The sequence below is a fragment of the Canis aureus genome, chromosome 2 (assembly GCF_053574225.1).
Source record: "Canis aureus isolate CA01 chromosome 2, VMU_Caureus_v.1.0, whole genome shotgun sequence".
NCBI lineage: Eukaryota > Metazoa > Chordata > Mammalia > Carnivora > Canidae > Canis > Canis aureus.
Genome location: NC_135612.1, coordinates 72784892 through 72807684, shown reverse-complemented (window position 1 = coordinate 72807684; position 22793 = coordinate 72784892). Strand labels below are relative to the sequence as shown.

The window sequence follows — 22793 nt, the reverse complement described above, 5'->3', positions numbered from 1 at the left end:
TTGTTTCTCTCCTTCCACACCCACACAAACTGAACCAACTGTATTATATATAATTATATGAGGCCCTTGACATTCTTGAAGTGAAGATTCTAGAGATCCCTCACATGAAGGAAACTCCATGAAAACATAATAACAATAAAAGAGGGAGAACCTAGAGGAGAATCAAAAGAAGGGACATCTTCCATCTTTCTTCCAGAGCCGGAGGGATGACAAGATGGGCTATGTGAATCTTAGGGTTCCAATAAATAGTGCTCTGCCTTCACATTTGATTTTGGAACCAACTGAGAGAGAGAGATAAAAGAAAAGGTGTTCGGGGACATGGCTTTAGATCTCTAGTCCAGAGGTTTGCAAATACTATCTACCGAATACTTTCTCATCTAACCTGTGAAGAAGTGTAGATCTCTCTACTGCACCTCCACAGACACACTGGCAAAGGGTGTTTCTCCAGGGAAGACCCCTCCATGTTGAAAACCTGAAGAATGGGGATGAAGAGTTCTTTTCAACACATTAAAGAGAACAGGCTTTTAATTAGTTGGGAACAGGGAATAATGCAAGTTATTGGGTCATACTGGTAGGATATGCAAGGTTTGCAATCATCAAGTAAATCTTGATAACTCAAATTAGTCACTGGCAATGTGTTTTATTTAGCCACTCTGGTTTGTTAGAAGAGGAAGATGAAGAAAGGCCGCATAATGTTGTGGTAAAGAGCAGACACTTTGGTGCCATACTGTCTGGGTCTGAAACCCTGATTTGCCATTTGGTGTGTGATTACGAACATAGTACTTAACCATATTCTTTTTCTCATCTCCTTATCAATAAAATAGAGATAATGATGATAGATACCTAATTCATAGGGTTGTTATGAGAGTTCAGTGAACATATGAAAAGCGCTTAGAACAAGGTATAGCACGTAGGAAGCACTATCTAAAGTATACAGGTACTATTAATGTTGGCATTACTACATGAGAATGTTATGTAAATTGTAGATACACAAAGGTGATGCTTTCTGCACAGCATCAAAGGCAGCCCAACAATGTTACCAGTTTTGACAAGAGCCCTAAAAGGAAAAATGCAATGTTGGCAAAATCATTATTTCATTCTGCCTCTTCTATTTCTTAGGAAATAGGAGTGTTTCACTCCTTCTTAGGAAATAGGAGTGTTTCACTGTATCCTAAGAAGGAGTGAAACACTTCCATTGCTGAAAATTCTGTGACCTGTGCAGGTCTGCTCCCTTAGATAAACTCCTTCATTGTTATGAGGACTCTATTTTTTGTGATGAAATGGGACCCATGCTGAAAACCTATGAAGTAGATAGGAATTGGTTTTCATGTACTTAGGTGTAAAACTAAACCTTATTTTCCCTATAAGTGAAATGTTGCCTTATATAATGCAACCATAATTGGTGGCTCAAATATGGATAATGATTTCCAAAGGATTTCCTATGAAAGTTAGAGTCTGTGCTCTATTAGTCTAAAACTTCTTTTTAGTTTTCCCATCTCCCAAATAAAAAACTGAAATTCAATGTGTACTGTGCATATAAAGCATTTGTCACATGATGTAACAAAAGGAACATTCATGTACCCCGTGGAGCTTTTTCAACATGTCCGCTTGTTTCCACCTTGTACCTTTGCAATTATCTCTGCCTAGAATGCTCTCTCCTCCCAGATCTTTCCATGGCTAACTCCTTGTCATTTGGGTCTTAGATTAAATGGCATCAATGTCTTCACCAGTGAGTTCTACCAGATATTTCAGTAAGAAATAATACTGACCTATGACAAACTCTTCGAAAGAATGTAGGAAGAGGGAACACTTCCCTCTTACTTTACAAGGCCAGTATAACCCTGATACCAACATTGATAAGGATATTATGAAAAAAGAAAATGATAGACCAATATCTCTCATGAGCATAAACATGGAACAAAACTAAATAAAATATTACTGAATCAATCCAGCAATATAAAAATGATGACATTTAAATTAGATCCTCTTTAATGTTTTATAAAGGTTGAAATTGAACTAAAGGTTGGAATTCTTTTATTACTGCTTTAACTATTCCAAAAATGCTCCTTTGACTAGGATTTTGTGTGGTACCTAGATCCCAAGGGTTCCGGATTCAAAAAGATGACAAGTATTCATCATGTGAGTCTTTGTCAAGAATTGAAATATATTTTAGATATGAAAGTAAAAACAGTTGGTGGTATTGTCTAAAGTATATTTTGATTCCAAAGTTTTCTTTTTCATTTTTGGTATTTTCAGTAACAGATTTTTTTCCTTGTCTTGCAGTTCAAGATATTTTGGAAACAATATTAATAGATAGCTATATCTTCCCAAGTACCACAATAGTAAGTAGACAACTTTTACATCATTAGCTGTCTCATGATTGTTATTTAGAAAGTACTAACAAGCCTTTAAAATAAAAACTAGTTTTCTTGATGCTGAGGCCTCTTCAAAACACATCCTGAACTCTTTCCTACTTCCAGTTCTGATCCTAGTACTTTCATTGTGATGACATAGCAAAAATTGTCTCTTTGAAAAGGTTTATTTTTTTACTGGATTTTTTTTTTCTATTTGGAAGTCCTTCTCTGTCTCTCAATACAACCAGACTATGAAAAAATAGTGGAATGGAAAATATTGCTATTAAATATTGTTTGTATACTTTTCTTTATGTGTGTTTCCCCTTGGTAGCCAGATCACTTGAGCAGTCTTATTATTGTGATGCTGTATGATTTCCAAGACAGAAAATTTCAAGCTCGTCTCCTTTCTGATAATGAAGAGCCCATAGCAGAAGTTCAGGAAGTAGAGAGTCTTCTTAACAGGTAATTGTGAAAGTACAGAGTATTTTATATGAAATAATTATTAGTATTTTCATTGGTAAAATTGTATACCATATAATGTGTAGATAAATGTCAAAAATTTATAGAGAAAAAAATAAAAGTTCATGTTTCTTGAGTTCCTTTACAAACCTTCTTGAACAGGTTAAGTATTCTGTTTAAAATCAAGTTGTTGGGACGCCTGGGTGGCTCAGCGATTGAGTGTCTGCTTTCCGCTTGGGATGTGATCCCGGGATCTTGGATGAGTCTTGCATTGGGCTCCCTGCAGAGAGCCTGCTTCTCCCTCTCTGTGTCTCTCATGAATAAATAAATAAAACCTTAAAAAAAAAAATCAAGTTGTTTTTGAAAGCTTGAATTGTAAGATCCAACTTGTCTTTGAAAAATCATTAGAAATTCCTAATAATGTTTCAGCATATACATAAATTAAACCTCATTTGAAACAGCTATTATTTATTTACTTAGGTCTGTTTATAGCTCTTTTAAAAAAATCTAATGTATCAAACAAGAAAATTCCAACAGAAGATAAGAACCCACTACTTTGCCAAAGTAAAAAGAAAAAAGAAAACAAACCTTTTACATAGTTAAGAACAAGCTAACAAGTTTTAAATTTGTTTTCTTTGTAGCCTAAATCTTAGCAGAAACCTACTATGGGGATAATAATAGTACCTACCTGAAAAGGTGGTTGGGAAAATTAATTAAACTAATGGGCATGGGGCAGCCTGGTGGCTCAGCGGTTTAGCGCCGTCTTCAGCCCAGGGCCTGATCCTGGAGATCCGGGATCAAGTCCCACGTCCGGCTCCCTGCATGGAGCCTGCTTCTCCCTCTGCCTGTGTCTCTGCCTCTCTCTCCCTCCTCTCTGTGTATTCTCATGAATAAACAAATAAAATCTTAAAACAAAAAACTAATGGATATGAAATGTTTAGCTTAGAACCACATGCATAGTAAATGGTCAATAAATGTTAAGTGCTACTATCATTAAGGCTTTTGTTATCATGTTGTTGAACTTTAATGGAAAGCAGAATATAACAATGATAACAATCTGGTACGAAGATTTTTCCCTGAAACAATTATCAGTATGATATCTGATTTTATATTGTTAAAGGAAATTAAAGCAGTTTCATTTAAATTATGAGGCCGGAGGACTAAGGTAATGACATAACAAAAATAACTTACATTTATTGAGCACTTAATATGTATCAATCACTGTTGTGGAGCTCTTTAATTATAACTCTCTGAGGAGGATACTATTAGCAACCTGTATTTTAACACGTGGAAAAACTGACACACAGACATTTTACAGAAACCTACCTAAGGCTATAGATCCAAGAAGGGAGTGACCGGAATTCAAAATCTGGAAGGCTGATGCCAGAGTCCAAGCATTAACCATTTAGATGCTACTGCTCCTTCCACTTAGGATAGTTAGGTTTGGCTGAAGGACTCTGAAAGATTAAAGACCTAGTCATAGCTCATGTCAGATGTAGCCATAAGAAATTGTAAGATGGAGAACAGCAAAAGCAATCACAGGTGTATACTCTCTGTGTTAGATAAGTAAGGATCTCACCTGGTTTTCCATGTGGGTTTCTGGGCAACCCACACCTCACTGCCCATCCCACTACTGACTGGACTACTTGCCTTCCAGTACAGGCATCCAGATACATCAGAGAAAATTGATGGGGCAATATGCTATGGGACAGACTTTGAGTTTCAGCTTTGCTGAGCTTCCCTCAGTTTCTGTTTGACTTAGTTAGGACTCAGGAGACATTGATGGAAGTCCCAGCATAGTCTTAGTGAGCCTAATGAGAGCTGGGGTTAGCTTGAGTCAGCCAGGAAAGCCACGGGGCTCTACCCAAATTAGAAAGACCAGACTATGATTTCCTCAACAGCAGATTTTCTAGCTGAATGCTAGCAGGGCAGTGAATAGGACAAGCAAAGGCCATGGCTCAGGAGGCCTGAGGAGCCGGAAGATACTACTATCGAAGGATTCTCGATTCCCTAGATTTTTCCCTTTCCTCAAATACCATGCTACCTCCTGCCTTAACATATACAGTTACATTCTTGTCAATGCAAGAGTTTTTCCCCTTATAGAAACCAATAATGGTTTATATAATGCAAATCCTTTTCCCAAATTAATCAGTTAACCAATCAAATTAATTTGTACTATACTCAATTTATAATCTGGTATAGGAGAAATGTATTTTAATCAAGATATGTTTTTTTAAAGATTTTATTTATTTATTCATGAGAGACACACAGAGAAAGAGAGAGGCTGAGACAGAGGGAGAAGCAGGCTCCATGCAAGGAGCCTGATGTGGGACTTGATCCCGGGTCCCCAGGATCACACCCTGGGCTGCAGGTGGCGCTAAACCGCTTCGCCACCGGGGCTGCCCAAGATATGTTTTAATGTGTTTAATCGAAATGTGTTTGAATCAAGAATCTTAGCTTTTAAGTAATAGAAGCCATCTTCAGTTAGTCTGAGCAAAAATGGAAAGTGTTCTTACAAAGATACTAGGATATCTCAGGCAACTCAAAGACTCAGAAAGGGAATGAAGCCAGGAATTGGAAAGGTATTAAGACTTTCTTTATCTTTGCTTTTTAAACGTTTTATCTCTACTTCTCTCTTAGTATCTGTTCCATTCTCTTTTTTTTCTGCATATCTACCTTTTCTGTTTCTCTAGTCTATATGGAAAAAGCCCTACTCTTCTTGCACTGTAGTTCCTAAGCCTACATGTTACAGTTGTGTTTTAGTTTCTTCATTTACATTAACTTATTTTATCATCTCTGCACACCAATTCTAAATTCTAGGTTCCCCAGGAATTTGATTGGCTCCATGGGGTTTGGGTGCATTCCTTTGGGCCAGTCCTGCATAGCCAATAGAGTGGGATTCTGAGCTCAGACAGGATGTTGACTTGTATGAAGATCAACCTCTGTAGACTTTCAAGGGCTTCTGTTGTCCTGAGGGAAGTAGAATCATTATAAGCTTGAACTATACCTTATTATGTTTCTACTGAAAGGATAAGAACTAATTTTAAGAGGTGATAGAAGTGATTATTTAGCAAGAAACTGAATAAGAATGATTTCCTTCTTATAAAAATTATGGTTGATCTTTGTTGTTATCCTTTCTACCAGAGATCCTTGTGGTTTTTTTTTTTTTTTAAAGATTTTATATATTTATTCATGAGAGACAGAGAGAGAGACAGAGACACAGGCAGAGGGAGAAGGAGGCCCCATGCAGGGAGCCTGACGTGAGACTCCATCCTGGGTCTCCAGGATCAGGCCCTGGGCTGAAGGCAGTGCTAAATAAACCACTGAGCCACCCGGACTGCCCGAGATCCTTGTGTTTTATACTCTATGTACCAACTGTGTCTTTTCCTTTATTCATGGCTTTAGATATACAATCCAAGATGATATATATTATCATTTTGGACTTACGCAGGGTCCTTAAGAACTCATTCCTTGTATAGATCAATTATGTTTTTAATCCTACATGCATGGGTTAAATAAAAAGATACAACTGTCACTTCCTTTCTCACTCTCCATGCCCTCACACTAGCCCAAAAAAGAGTTTCTATCAAATAATTTTGTTTTTTAAAGATTTTATTCATCTATTCATGAGAGAAAAAAAAGAGAGAGAGGCAGAGACAAATGGAGAAGCAGGCTTCCGGTGGGGAGCCTGATGCTAGACTCAATCCCAGGACTCCAAGATCACGACCTGAGCCAAAGGCATATGCTCAACCACTGAGTCACCCAGGTGCCCCACTACCAAATAATTTGTTGGACTTTTGTGAGGCAGAATTGGAGAATGAGCAGTGAAATACTAGAGACGCAGCAGGAAGGGAAAGAGTTAGCAGTCCATCCTTCCAAACCACTCAAAACTGTTCCTCCTGATATCTTCCACATTACATTATGGCACCAACATCTACCTAGACTTCATCCTTGATACTTCTTTCCTCCCCTTTCCTATACCCATACCTTACTTAATGCTGTAACTCCAATTGAAAAACATGCTTCATTGGTCTACTTTCCATTTCCACTACTACCTTCCAAATCCAAACCACCAGCTTGCTATGCTAGCTTCCTTATTGATTTCCCTGTCTATAACGCATACTTTCCCACAACCTATTCTACATGGCAGGTACAGCAGTTTTTTGAAAATGTAATTATTTGATCATAAGAGAGTGTCTGAAAAAAAAAAAAAGAGTGTCTGGAATTAGACTTATTCTCCTACTGTAACAACTAGAAAACTGGACAAAATATATGAGGCAAAGATTTGGGGCATTAGACAAGATACAGCACAGAAACTTGATCCCTAAGAGAATGGAAACAAATGAGATGAGCATTAGAATAGTCCTGGCTTTATGCCTAGAGGTACTTTCCAGCTGCAATACAGGAAGAGGAAGAGCCCAAGAGGAACATGGTAGTCCCACTAAGAAAACAGAGATTGGAATTTTGGAAGGCTGAATAATAATTTGTCTTTTCTTCTTTGTTCTATTAAAGTGGCAAGGTAATTTATATTGAATGATTTATGAGTATTAAAACCAATCAGGTAGTTTGGGGATAAATTACATTTGTTCAGATATGGCTCTTTTCTTGTCTTCCCCAATTCTCTCATTCCCTATAATACTCCAGTTTCTCATTTGCCAGAATGCTCCCCAAATACTTATTCCTGGGTTTTTATGTCTCATATTCTTTCCACCTCTTCTTTGGAAACTCTTAGCTTATTTTACTTAGTGAATATACTAATTCACTAACATTGTAAGTATGATGTCTGATTTTATATTTGCACAGTAAATTCAAGCAATTGACTGAAGATTATCTTTTGGCATTAAGAAAATATTCAATTTAGGGGTGCCTGGGTGGCTCAATTGGTTGGGCATCAGACTCTTGGTTTCAGCTGGGATTGTGATCCTGGCATAGTGGGATGGAGCCCCACATTGGGCTCTGTGCTCTGTGTGGAGTCTGTGTGGGATTCTTTCCTTACCCCCTACCCCTACCACCACTCACACATGTGCTCTCTGTGCTCTCTCTCTCTCTCAAATAAATAAAATCTTGAAAAAAAATATTTATGTTTAAAGAGAACCACATATACACAATATACTAAGATAAATTTGAAATAGATTAAAAATTTGAATGTTAAGGCTGGAAACCATAAAACTCCTAGAAAAAGACATAGGCAGTAAGTCTTTGGCATCAGTAATCTTTGTTTGCACCAGTCTCCTCATATAAGGGCAACAAAAGCTAAAATAAATAAATAAATAAATAAATAAATAAATAAACAAACAAACAAACAAAAGCTAAATAAAAATAAAAGTTTTGTACAGAGAAAAAATCATCAACAAAACAAAAATGCAACCTACTGAATGGGAGAAGGTATTTGCAAATCATACATCCAATCAAGAGTTAATGTCCACGGGATCCCTGGGTGGTGCAGCGGTTTGGCGCCTGCCTTTGGCCCAGGGCGCGATCCTGGAGACCCGGGATCGAATCCCACGTCGGGCTCCCGGTGCATGGAGCCTGCTTCTCCCTCTGCCTATGTCTCTGCCTCTCTCTCTCTCTCTGTGACTATCATAAATAAATAAAAATTAAAAAAAAATAAAAAAAAAGAGTTAATGTCCAAAATATATAAAGAATTTACATAACTTAATGTAAAAAAAACACAACCAATTAAAAAAAGGGGAAAGGACTTGAAAAGACATTTTTCCAAAGATATAGATGGCCAGCAGGCACATGAAAAGATGTTTAACATCACTACTTATCAGGAAAATGTAATTCATAAACATAATGAGATACCTGACACCTATCAGATTGGGTATTATCAAAAAGAAAAAAAAAAGTGTTGGCAAGGATGTGGAGAAATGGAGAAAATGAATCCTTGTACACTGTTGGTGGAAATGTAAATTAGTGCAGCCACTGTGGAAAGCAGTATGGAGGGTCATCAAAAAGTAAAAATAGGGATCCCTGGGTGGCGCAGCGGTTTGGCGCCTGCCTTTGGCCCAGGGCGCGATCCTGGAGACCCGGGATCGAATCCCACGTCGGGCTCCCGGTGCATGGAGCCTGCTTCTCCCTCTGCCTGTGTCTCTGCCTCTCTCTCTCTCTGTATGACTATCATAAATAAACAAAAATAAATTTTAAAAAATAAAAAAAAAATAAAAAATAAAAAAAAAAAGTAAAAATAGAACTACTATATGATCCAGCAGTTCCACTGCTAGATACTTATCCAGTGAAAATGAAAACACCAATTCAAAGAGATACATGCATCCTTATGTTCATGGCAGCATTATTTATGATAGCCAAGATATGAAAGCAATACATGAATGGATGAAGATGGGAGATACATATACACACATAAAACTCAGCCATAAAAAAGAATGAAATCTTGCCATTTGCAACTACATGAATAGACCTAGAGTGTATTATGCTAAGTGAAATAAGTCAGAGAAAGACAACTAACATATGCTTTCACTCATATGTGGACTCTTAAAAAACAAAACAAATGGACAATCGAAACAGAAATAGATTCATAGATACTGGATATAAACTGTTGGGTTACTAGAGCATGGAGGGTTGGGGTGAGCAAAATGAGTGATGGGGGTTAAGTACAAACTTCTAGTTATAAAATAAATAAGTCATGGGGATGTAATGTATAATATAGGGAATATAGTCAGTATTCTAATAACTTTGGTGACAGATGAACTAGACTTAATGGGATCATTTCATAATGTCTAAAAATATTGACTCACTGTTACATAGATGAAAGTAATATTGTATATCAATTATGCATCAATTAAAAAATAATGAGTAAATAAACTGAAGGAAAATGGTATATTAGGACTCTATTCTGGTAACTGACAGTACTCCAACTCAAGATTAGGTAAAAGAAAATTTATTATAATGTATTTCCTGGAAGATTGAACATCAAGATGGCAGGAAGGGCAGAGATGTGGCTATACTTCTATTAACTTAGTCCTCTGACTTAAATATCATCAGGATTCTCTGACTCTAGTCTCTGCTTCTCTGTGTGCTTTGGCTTCATTCTTCTCCCAGAATGGGAAATGTGGCTGCTGACAACTCAGGAGCTTTACATCTTAACAGCACCAACACTAGATAGACTGGCTTGATTCTCTCTTCCTACATCCAAAAATTGACCCTGCCTTGAGTCAAGTGCTCACTCTCTACCAATCAGCTGTGGCCAAGGAGACTGAGTCAGTTAGGGACACCTTCCAGGAAAATTGTATGAATGGAGGGAGGAGAGGAACATTTTTCAGGAGACAGGAATTTCTATTCCCAGAAGGGAAGCAGTGCTTAGAATGCAAACTAGTAGGTTTCTCCTATAAATGGAAACATTGGTATGCTAAATATGTCGACTAAGAGAAGGAACTTCCCATTAACTAGGTACAGTCATAGCTGCTAGTCAGATCAGCTGCTAGTCAGAATATTCCCTGACTTAAGGAAAGCAACACAAAAACATAGGAAATACGCCTTTTTTCACATGTGTGGTTGTGATGGGGCCATGCTATTCTTAAAATACATGTTTCTCTTTATTTCTTTATTCTTAGAAAATTGCATTTCTCCACTGTATCATGAACAATCACTGACTTAACCAAAATAACCCATATGGTTCCTTATGAAAATAAGAGAATAAAATCTATTATGAGCAAGTAATTTGGGTATTTTCTTTTGTATTTATGTACTATCCAATTACATTAAAAATATTTCTATTTACCTTCTGTCCACTTTTTCTATCAATTATGTTTTTCCAATGCTCTATAAGAATAAATATGAACATTTTATTCTTTTTTTCTGTAAAAGAACTTCAACTCCTTTATGATATTTGGAAATCCAATAAACTTCTAATTACATAAATTAGAAGGAAATTAATGGAAATATTGGGAAAAGTTCTTTTTGCCATTATTTGTAGATGTAAAGTTTCTTGGGATATACTGTATTAGGTAAAATTTGCTATTGTATATTAGTTTATTTCATTTATGGCCCAGGATATTTTTATCTTCCTTTAGAGGCACTTCCTTTCTTTGCTGTTGGAAGGCCACAGCTAGACCTGGGACACTAACTAAGCCAGGCAGCCTGGTCTAATCTGGGATTGAGATGATTGGAAGCTGTGCGTCAGTCCTCGTTTAGGTGTTATTCCATTTTATTTTATTCCTAGGGTTGTCTTTTGGTAACCCTGTCCAAAGCCTGGGGACTTATCAAAGCCCCACACCCATAAAGTTGGTATGCCCCCAGTTTCCGTTTTTGTTCTTCATGGCCCATGAGTCATTGCAAGCTCTGCATATCTCTCAACTTCTCAGGCACATATTTCAAAATTGGCAGATACTTTCATATATGATACTTCTACTTGGAGCACACACTTCCTTAATCCTGGCTAACTCCTACTTCTATCCTTATGGCCTGGCCTAAATGTAATTCCTGGGAAACTTTCCTTGACTCTCATAGCAGTGCCCCTCCCTTGTGCCACCACAGTATCCTGCCTTCTCTTGTCATGAATACTGATGACATTTAAAAATAATTGCTTGTCTCCCCTTACCAGATTCTACACTTCATGATGATGGCAGGAACAGCATCTTCCTTGCTTATCCCTTTGTTTCTGGGACCTAAAACAGTGCCTGGAATATTATAAGAATGCAAATATTTGTTCATGAATTAATTGATACTTCTCTATGCTTAAGAGGCTTCTATTTCCTTTTTTTCTTTCTTTCTTTTTTTTTTTTTTAAGAGGCTTCCATTTCCTGCAGAAAAAATTCCCACTTCCTATGCATGGCATATAAGATTTTTTTTTTTTTTTTGCATATAAGATTTTTTGTGATGTGAGTCTTGGATCTCTCACCACACCATACTCTATAAATATGCTTTGCTGTTTAACATCTCATATACATGGTGCTCTGTCCTGTGTGTCTTTTTTCCTTTTGTGGTCTGGAAAATTGATGCTATCTGTGGCTTCTCTTGTGGTCTGGAAAATTCTTGCTCTTTGTTAACAGTTTAAAAGAGAAGTTTAGGGGCACCTGGGTGGCTCAGGCAGTTAAGCATCTGTCTTCGGCTTAGGCTTGGGTCATGATCCCAAGTACTGGGATCAATCCCCGCATCAGACTCCCTGAACAGCGGGGAGTCTGCTTCTCCCTCTCCCTCTGATCCTCCTCCCTGCTTGTGTTCGCTCTCTGTCTCAAATAAATAAATAAATAATAACATCTTTTTAAACAAAAATAAATAAAAGAGAAGTTTAAGTTTCTTCTCCTCTTCAAAGTCTTTTTGGACTGATCCTTGCTATTTTTCTAATGCCTTTACTTTCTTCTGAATAACCTGTCTAATGTCACATAGCTAGTAAGTGGTGGAAGCAGAATTTGAACCCAGGTAATCTGATTGCAGAGTCCAAACTGTACTGGCTGGACAGACAGGGAGAGACGGCAGAGGGAAAGGGAATGTGGTATGTTATCAGCAGGGGCTGAAACAGTTCCTGTGTGGCCAGGCATAGATTTGTGGATCGGAGTAGTAGGAATTGAGGACTGAGGTGTCAGTTTAGGTTAAATTATTAATATCCTAGTGTTTCATGATAAGGAGCTTAGATTCTGTCCTGTAACTAATGGGTTCAGTTTAGATTTAAGCATAGGAATTACAGAACTACAATTTAACATATAGAAATAGCTCTGGCTATGTTTACACAACAGGTTGATGGCAAACAGATGATTGAGCAACTCTCTCTGATAGTGTTCAGATTATGCCAGGGGATGGCCTTCTGGAACAAGAATGCTGTGGTTTCCATCTTTGTCATTGCGATCTACCTTACAGCTATGGAAGAAGTTATTAGTAGCCACAGAGTATTTCCCTAACAGAAGTAATGCATGTCTGGTTATCCTGAATAGCATTTGGATTTGGTCTTTATCCTCAATCTGATATTGTATATTTATACAAAAATCTTTGTAACTGTATATATACCTTAAATTACTTTTTGTGTGATTAATTTATATTAAAATTCACAGTCTGAAATGTTTTCTCTCTGGAAATTTGGAAAATTATTTCTCTGTGTACTTACTTCCCCCAAATACACATCATATATTTTTCTAGGCTTCATAGCTCTAATTTTTAGGTACAGTGATTGAATAATTCAGTCAATAGCATTTATGGTACATTTGAACTACATAGGTATTTGGAAGGACTATTTAGTCAAAAGTGGTGTGTACTCAGAAACATCTCACATGTATGATATAGAACAGTAATTCATCCTTTTATATTAATTTAGTTTTTGATGTGCATTAATGTATTATGTAATTGTTTTTAGTGTCCTTTGCTGTAGTTCTGTGACATTAGGAGATAGTACTACATAAATCTAATTTTATTATAGTCCTAGAAGTCTTAATGTTTGATAACCCTTCCCTCTCCTTCCCCCCCCCCACCCGTGTCCCATCTATATTCTCTCTTTCCATTTCTCTCTCCACCTTCCCATCCCTTCCTTCCTCTGTTTCTCCCTCTCTCAACGCAGGTACACTGTTCATACACAAACACATTATTAGGTGAAAGGTTCTCGTTCTCCAAGTAAATAAGAATCTATCTATCTTTTTTTTTTTTTTTTCTGAGAGAGTGTGTGAAAGGGGAAGGGGAGGGCAAGGGAGAAGGAGAGACAGATTCTTAAGCAGGCTCCACATGGAGCATGGAGCCTGATGCAGGACTCAATCCCATGACCTTGAGATTATGACCTGAATCAGAATCAGGAATCGGATGCTTAACTGACTGAGCCACCCAGGCATGTCTGAGTAAATAAGAATCTTAATCTTACTGAGCTTTCTGTAGCCACATATACCACTCTGGTTGTACTTACTTCTTCCATGGCATCTCTTCCCCATTTCTCATTCAAGGTTATCCTTGAGGTTTATTATTCAATTAGATTCTTACTGTGAAAATGCTGATTATAGGTCAAGAATAAGTCCTATATTCTCATTTATTAACATTTTCTATAAGATAAAATCATTGGATCTTCATGGTGATGCTAACCAGTTCTTGTTTTTCTTTTCTGTTATGGGAAAATCAGACCTGGGAAGGACTTCAGATAACATATTCATGAAAGTTCCTTAATCTTTCAAGACTACACTATTGGCAACTATGAAAATAACTAGCCCATTAGTGAGTGTCTGTTGTGCTCAGTATTTTGCACACATGATTGGTAATCACCACATTAATAATAAGGTGGTTGACCACATTCTACAGATACAACAGACTGAGAAAAAGGATTCATTAACATACCTGAGGTCACACAGCTAGTAAGTAACAAACTGAATTTAACTTCAAATTTGTCTGATTAAAGTCTATACCTCTTTCACTACATAAAATTTCTTTCAGTCAGCAATTGATATCTGAGGAGATGCATATCTATACAGGGGCAGCAAAAACTAAAAAAAGGAAGCAGCATTATTGGATTTCTATTTTCAATTATTATTTTATACTATGACAATTTGAGGCAGAATTACAGAAGGATTTGTTAGAATTCTAAATCTAATTTGTGAATTTTTCTAGTGGAAAGTTGATAGTCTTGTCTTCAATGCAGTAGTCATCAAGAATGGATTTTCTATCTCTAGTTTTAAGACGAAGTTGGCTGCAGCATTGGCAAGATGTCGAATCAAACATGATGCCCTTTCAATTTACCACATTCTTCCAGAAACAATTAGGAACCAGGAACTAAGGGCCTCCACTTTGCCACTTTATGCTTGGATAAATACTTGTAAAATCAGGTATGAGTTTTAATCAAATTCTTTATTCATATTTCAATTTACTAGCCTTTCAAAATAATGTGATAAGAAATACTACCTTTTTAATGGGTGGGGTGGGGCACAGCTAAGGGAGTGATTCAAGAATCATAGTTTAGTTCAGGATCTTATCATCAAATTACCAAAGGTAATTACATAAATATGTTAACTTTTCTGTCTTTAATTACCTTTTAACTTATCATTAGCTAAAATTGTTAAGTTCCATTAGATGCAATGTATATGGTATTATTTTTATTTATTTTAGGAAAAAGATGCTAGTGTTAAATACATTTTTAATATATTATTTTATATATATTTAATATATTATTTTTAATTACACTTACAATTATTTTTAGTTACAACCTACTATTGCATATTTACAGCCCTGAAGAAGTTTATTATAGTTTGAAGAAAAAAGGTTATCATAAAGTCAAATCTGTATTACATATTGATGATAAAGTCTTTGCTGTGGACCAACATTGCCATGATGTCTTGATTTTTCCATCTCATCTTAAAAATGATCTTCTAAATATAGATCTTTTCAAAGATTATAAACTTATACTTCAGGTAAACAGACATTTACTTTCATTGTGATTCTCAATAATCCTACTTACTCAAAGAATCCACTTAAAAATAAAACCTAACAAACTGACTATATTTTTTATAGATTATCAAGGAAATTTATAAAGGCTAATTTTCAACTATTTTATTGAATAAAATATATACCCCTACAATCAGTGTTCCTATTGTACTTCAGCATCTTTGTCCCATGTGAAGTTATAAAGTACATGTTCTCCTTCCTGGACTCAATAGATGGGGGTACTTGTATTGCTGGAACCTGAAAGGCTATATTTTTCTCCTCCAAGGGAGTATTCAAAAAAAGTGCAATGGTACCTTTTCCAACTTCTATTTCTGGGGAAGATGCTAATACCATCCTGAATTTGAAAATGCAATATGTTATACTTTCCCATTACTTCCTTAATATGGTCTTACAGTCTTGATTTATAAGAGGTATATAATGGCAATCAATGCAGGAAGAGGATGTGAGATTATATGTGGTTTCAATAGAATGAAAAAGAAATGATCCCAAAAGTTAGGTTATATTAATTTTTATGTCCTTAGATTCCAATGCTTGGCTCAGATTTACCTTCGTCTTCCCCTTCACACACTCATCTTCTTGGGTGGAATCTCTTGGCCTTATCTTATAGTGATACAAACCCTACAGAGCACTGAGATCAACTGCAGAAACCCATATGTCTAGCCCCTTTTTATAAGCTTGTCAATCATCTTACTTTTAATATCTGTGAATCAGCAGTGATTTAAATGACAGTGGAATGGGGAAGAAAGAATGGTATCAGCTGATGAGTGAGTTTTCATGAAGAGGTAAGAATCGGTGCTGTAGTAGGACATCACTAATCTATTAAACACATTTTGGAGATTTTGACATTATCATCACTATATAAAAGCTAAATGATAACATTTATAATTTAGGCTAAACAAAGTTAAGGTCTTTGTTTTAAAATTCTTTATATCAGTTATTTTTGTTAACTTTGTCTTCTAACATATATTAAGATGTTTTAAACTCAAATGGATTAGGTATCTCAAGAGTCCTACTGAGTACTTTTTTTTTTTACTTAAGCAAAAAGAAAGTTTATGCTTCTAGTCAAACCATTTGAAATTCTAATCATATCATTATCTTGTAGGACAAATCTCGAAGTCTCGCTGTCCATTCTGTAAGGGCTTTATTAAATATGGATGATGATATCTTAATGGTCAATACAGGTTCATGGTACACAGTTGCCCATATGTCAGTCTTAACAAATAATAATACCTCAAAAATATTTGTGTGTGGAGTAAAGTCACAAGCTAAGGATCCTGACCTGAAGAATCTTTTTACAAAAATGGGATGTAAAAGTATGTATAAATATTTATTTGTTTGGTGATTAATGTTCTACAAAATTTAGAAATGTCAAAAATTTGAATTTGTTTTTTGTAATATAAAAACTCTAATATATTATACTCTTAAAATTATTCACTAATTCATATTACACCAGGGTCTTCTCATTGTTTAATATTGGTTAAACAACTGTAGTTTAAATTAATGAATATATTGGCACTTTGGGATATTGCTTGGCATTAGCTACCATATAATTTGAAGTTCAAACAATAATTAGTTAAAGTAGGTGGTAGAAATTATCATCCTTTAATAAATAAGAACACAACCAAAGGAATGCTTGACAATGTTAGTATTTAGGACTAGAAGTTACCATCCTTTAGGCTTCTTATTTTCAAAATCTTTTCTATTGGATCATGCTGTGACTAAAGATAACATTTTATTTATTATAGGTTCAGTGAGGCTGAAAAACCAAGCAAAACTTTTGACAGATTCACATGGCTAAGGAGACAAAAAAAATAGAATTTAAAGCTTGACTTGGAGAGGTAGACTAGTAAATACCTAGAATTTCATATGGAGACAGAAGAAGTATATACTGGATAGTCATCAGTTATGTAACAAATTGAAACCCAAGTTCTAGTCATCTCATTCCCAATTGGATTAAGATGATCTGGGATTATTAGTGCCCAGATTTAGCTGCCAATCAGAAGCAAAAGTAAATTTTCTCTGGAAGAAAATAACATCATCCTAGGTCTCATATCATCTCCTAAATTTTTTCAAATATAATGTTTGGCACTCAGTTTAAAAAACAAAAACAAAAAAAACCAAGGTAAAAAGAAAAGATATGACTGGTATAAAGAGAAAAACACTGCAATAGGAACAAACCTATAGGTGGTTCTAATACTAGAGATATCAGATGTGGACTTTAAAATAACTATGATTAGTATGCTGAAGAGATTAAATGCCAAGTTGTAGAATTTCAGCAGAGAACTGGAAACAATTTTTTTAAGTAAAAAGAAAATTCTAGAACTAAAAAATACAACATGTGAAAATAAGAGGTAAATAAATTTAACAGTAGATTAGAGCTAAGGAAAGAATAAATGAACTGACAAGCCACAAGAAAATATCCAGACTGAAGCAAGGGAAGACAAAGGATTAATAATATGGGAAAGATCATAAAACACACATGAGACTCAGTGATCCAGTGATCTTCCATATGCTGTGATTGAGAACACAGAAAGAGAGGAGAAAAATAATTGAGAAGAAATAATATTTGAAATTAAGGCTGGGAATTTTTCAAAATAGATAAAATAAATTAAGCCACAGATTCAAGAAGCTCTATGAACTTCAGTAAGAATAAATATATAGAAAACATATTAGGTATATTGTGGTATAACTACTGAAAACCAAAGACCAAGCAGTCGAGGTGATAATATATATTACTTTTAATAAAAAAGCAATAAACTAAAAACTAACTTCTCAACAGAAATAACCAAAACCAGAAAACTATTAATATCTTCATAGTGCAGAAACTACAAGTACATTTCTAAACTCAGCAGAAATTTCCTCTGAAATAAAGATATTCTCAAACAAATGAAATCTGAGACCTTGTCACCAGCAGACACAGTGGAGGATATACTAAAGGTTATTTCTTGAGTAGAAGGAATATTATCTCATATAGAAAGTTGTAGATGCTGGAATAAATGAAGAATAATGGAAAAGATAAGTACATAGGCAAACCAATTATAATCTAATGTCTTGTGGGAGTATAAACTAATGTCTTATGGGGTTAAAATATGTGTGTTATATTTAATTAAAGTAAATTACAACAATGATACATAATTTAGAGAGAAGGAAATAGAATTAATGTGTTTTTATCATCTTTGCTTTGTCCAGTAAATGGTAAAAAATAGTAAATCATTAAGTCAGTGGTGTGTGTTATATCTAGGGCAATGAATAAACAAGTAATAAAAGGATGTTTAATAGCTAGGAGGGAGTAAAATGGAATATGGAGTTAGAATACCCTATTAACATAGAAAGGATAAGACAAATAGCAAATAGGTAGATTAAACTTTAAAAAATATATATGTAAGCACATTAAGTATGCATGACTAATACTTGAAATAAGACAAAGAATGTCAGTATTAAAATTTTAAGATCAACAATATGCCTATTTATAAGAGAAATTCTTTACATAAAAGGATATTAAAAAATTAGGACAGAAAAAGATATACATTACATATACTACTACAAGAGCTATTGACAAAGTAGATTTAAGTTAAGAAACATTACTAGAAATATAACATTTTCATTAGGAAAATGAAACAGTATGAAAGAAGTATATACTTAATAACATAATATTACATAAAACTAAAATGTAGATTTCACCTATGATTTTTGCAAGGTTTCCAGATAAAAAATTAGCATACAAATTCAGTTTCTGCATATCATTAACAAAAGTTTGAAAATGAAGCAGATACCTTTTACAATAGTACCAAAAACTATAACACATTTAGGAGTACATCTAATAAAATATGTGTAAGACCTCCTCATAAAACTATGGACCATTATTGAAAGACAGAAGACCTAAGTAAATATAATAAGAGATCATATTCATGAACTGAAAAACTTAATGTCATCAAGATGACCTTTCTCTCCAAGTTGATCTGTATGGATTCAGTTCAATCCACATGATACTGCAGAGTACCGAGGAGATGTTTTCTTTTTCAATAAATGGTTCTAGAAAAAATGAAACTGATCTGTACTTCACACCAATACAAATCTAGAATCTCCTAGAATTTATAAGGGAAACTTAATGACTAGGATTGGTAAAGATTTCTTAAACAGGACACACAAAGCACTAACCATACAAGAAAAGATCAATAAATTGGAATACAGTAAACTTTTTAAAAATTTAAAACTTCTATACATTAAGAGAGTGCAAAGGCAAACTAGAGAGGGAGCATATAAACTGAGGAAGAGTTTTATATACATGTATATAAAGAATTCTTACAAATTAACAATAAAAAGATAGACAACCCAGTTGGAAAATGTGCAAGAGACAAGACCAGTCATTTCACAAAAGAGGATATCCAGATGCAAAAAAAAAAAACTTAGGTAAAAGTAGTCAATCCCATTACTAATCAGGGAAATGCAGTTAAAATCACCACATATCCACAGAATGATTAAAATTTAAAAGGTTTGGAGGGGAGCCTGGGTGGTTCAGTTGGTTAAGCATCTGACTCTTGATCTCAGCTCAGGTCATGATCTCAGTGTTGTGAGTTCAAGCCCCATGTGGGGCTCCACACTGGGCATGGAGCCTACTTAAAAAAAAAAAAAATTACAGTACCATGTACTGGCCAGGTAAGTAACATTGGGAATGCTCAAAGATAGCTGGTGGGACTGTAAACTTGTACAGCCACTCTAGAAAACTAGCATTAATCACCAAACATGAAATATGTATAGACCCTATAACCCACCACTTCACTTCCAATTACCCATCTGAATTTTTCCCTAGTTAACAAGAAAGAATAGGAAGCGCTAGGTAACCACACAACTGAGGAAAGGAAGTTTCCTTTTAGAAGTATTCCAACTAATAAATGAAAAAGAGATGACAGGATTAAGATAGGTCTATTTTGCAACCCCTTTGCTGGTGCCAGAAAGGCAACTTAATGGATGAGTATGATGTGACTTGTGAAGTAGGTTTTTTTGGTCCTCTCTCTACCCTCTTCAGTCTGCTCTCAAAAAAAAAAAAAAAAAAAAAAAAAGAAAGAAAGAAAAAAAAGAAAAAGAGCCTGAATCTAATTAAGCTTTTTAAAGATCCAACTACTAAGTTATAGGAAGCACAGAAGATAGGAACATGTTAAAGTACACTCTAGGGAATCAATTAGCAAAATCCAGACCGTGGAAAACTCTTAGCAGTACCAATAACCATGTTTCATTCAGAAATAAGTTATAAGGAAAAATGCAAAGGGAACCTTAGAAGAAATTTAAAATAAGGCTTATCAGCTAATTGTAGTGTATGTACCTTATTAATATCTGGATTCACATTAAAAATTTTTGACATGTGTGAGACTACTGGGAGATTTGAGCCATAATTGGATGCTATTATTATTCAATGATAATAAATTATTTTTAAAATTTTGTATGGCTATATTTTTAAGGAGTTCTTATCTTTTAGAGATATGAAATATTTGTAGATTCAAAATAATATGGGTGGGGTGGAAGTGGGTACAGATATAGATGAAACAGAATTGGGCATGAATGGTTCACTGTTGAATCTCCATGATGGGTGCTTGAGAATTTATTATATTTTTATGTCTGTTTTTGTACATGTTTGAATTTTTCTGATAGAAAGTTAAAAATAGAGGGGATAAAAGGAAAAGACCCACTGATTAAAAAGAAAAACAACAATTTCAAAATAGAATAGGAAGATGAACAAGGTGATCAGATAAGAGAAAATGGGTGGGCAAGCAATTTCAGGGGTGACTCCTCAGCAGGTGAGGGGAATGGGAGCCACTGCAGAAGTGGAGGGGTGGCCTGAAGACAGGGGCACAGATCATTGTACTCTGAGACTGACAGACTTAAACTAAATTACAAAGTCCTTAAGGGACCTTAGACTGCCTCATAAATGCTACTGACACCCATTTTTCTCTGGGGAAGATAAAATATAAAAGGGAATTACAAATGGGAAAGGGAAATAACCTAATACTGAGCATTTACTATGTACTAGGCACCATACTAAACTGCTTTATCTCAGTCTTCACCACAATTAGATGAAGTAGGCATTATTATCGAATTTTATGAGTAAGGAAGTGGAGGCTCAGAGAGATCAAGTCACACAGCCAGTAAACAGTAGGAGGTTGGGAGTCAAAGTTGGGTATTTCTGCCTCCAAAGCTCATTTCCCTCCACTACATCACAGTGTTCTGATGGAATCTGAAGTTCAGAATAAAAAATAGAATTATATTTTATGTAGAAGATATTTAAATTTCAAAATTATTCTCTCAAGTGAAGGAGAAAAATTCATGTAGTATAGGAAGTTATCAGAGAAGAATAGCCCTCTTTTCTGACTATATTAGGATGACTCTTTGTGAGGTTGAGGATTTAAAAATGAACAATGATAAATCAATCTAATTACATACTGTATTAAGATTTTTAATTAATACTTTTGCATTAATTTTTCTGTTTTTTCTCCAAGATATTGAAATACTTCATGAGACATTTCTTAACATTGAATCAAAGGATCATAGATTACAGAAAGTTAAAGTGATTCTGTTGCTACCTCGTTGTTCAGGACTGGGTGTTAGTAATCCAGTAGAATTTATACTAAATGAGCATGAAGGTACTTTAACATTTTTTAATTTATAAATTACTGAAATTTTTTATAATTTCAAAAATAAAATTGTTTAAAATGACATGTCAAATATATCTGATTAATGAGTAGCTACCATGTATATAGCACTTACAATGTGTAAAGTACTTTATGCCGGGTCACCTGAGTGGCTCAGTTAAGTGTCTGATTCTTGACTTTGGCTCAGGTCAGGACCTCAGGGTCCTGAGACTGAGCCCCAAGCTGGGCTCTATGCTTAGCATGGAGTCTGCTTCTCTCCTTCTCTCCCTCCCTCTGTCTCTCCCTACACTTGCACACACCACACACTCTCTCTCAAATAAATAAATACATACATAAACTTTTTTTTTTTTTTTAAGATTTCGTTTATTTATTTGAGAGAGAGAGAGCGAGAGAGATAGCGAGAGGGAGCACGAGCAGATGGGAGAATGAGAAGCAGTCTCCCCCCTGAGCAGACAGCCCAATGCAGAGCATGAACCCAGAACCTGGGGGCATGAGCTGAAGGCAGATGCTCAACCGATTGAGCCACACAGGCACTCCAATACATAAACTCTTAAAAATATTAAGTACTTTACATTCATTGTCTCATTTAGTCCTTGTAGCAATCCTTTATGATATGCACAGGGGAATATTAAAAATATTTAATAATTGGAATGATGTAGGTGATCAGATGTTGGTCCTTATGCTATTCTGGTATATACTTGAACTCAAGATCTAGGCATTAACATTTATCAACATTTTATGAGGAAAAAAACTGAGACTCAGAAAGATTAATTCAATTTTACAAGGTCACACAGGTTCTAGTTAGTAACAGAGCTAGAATTCAGGCTTAGATCAGCCAGACTGAGGGGCTCCTGGGTGGCTCAGTGGTTGAGCGTCTGCCTTCGGCTCAGGGTGTGATCCTGGGGTCCTGGGATCGAGTCCCGCATTGGTCTCCCCACGGGGAGCCTGCTTCTCCCTCTGCCTATGTCTCTGT

The 22793-nt window shown here is 35.4% G+C and overlaps 1 protein-coding gene and 1 long non-coding RNA gene across 4 annotated transcripts in view; one reads left to right on the top strand and one right to left on the bottom strand.

The window, feature by feature from the left end:
• The window catches only part of LOC144301769 (uncharacterized), a 116059-nt gene that overhangs the window by 66967 nt on the left and 26299 nt on the right, over window positions 1-22793 (bottom strand). The gene's annotated exons all lie outside the window — the stretch shown is intronic.
• Window positions 1-22793, top strand: part of NSUN7 (NOP2/Sun RNA methyltransferase family member 7) — a 55408-nt gene that overhangs the window by 6511 nt on the left and 26104 nt on the right. For both annotated transcript variants that reach the window (XR_013368464.1, XM_077878758.1), the window contains exons 3-8: window positions 2284-2342; window positions 2686-2816; window positions 14408-14560; window positions 14959-15142; window positions 16279-16489; window positions 21668-21811. Coding sequence is in view for 1 of the 2 variants with exons in the window: in XM_077878758.1 (XP_077734884.1) it covers window positions 2284-2342; window positions 2686-2816; window positions 14408-14560; window positions 14959-15142; window positions 16279-16489; window positions 21668-21811 (882 nt within the window). In the remaining variant the exon portion in view is untranslated. The remainder of the gene's footprint in view (window positions 1-2283; window positions 2343-2685; window positions 2817-14407; window positions 14561-14958; window positions 15143-16278; window positions 16490-21667; window positions 21812-22793) is intronic.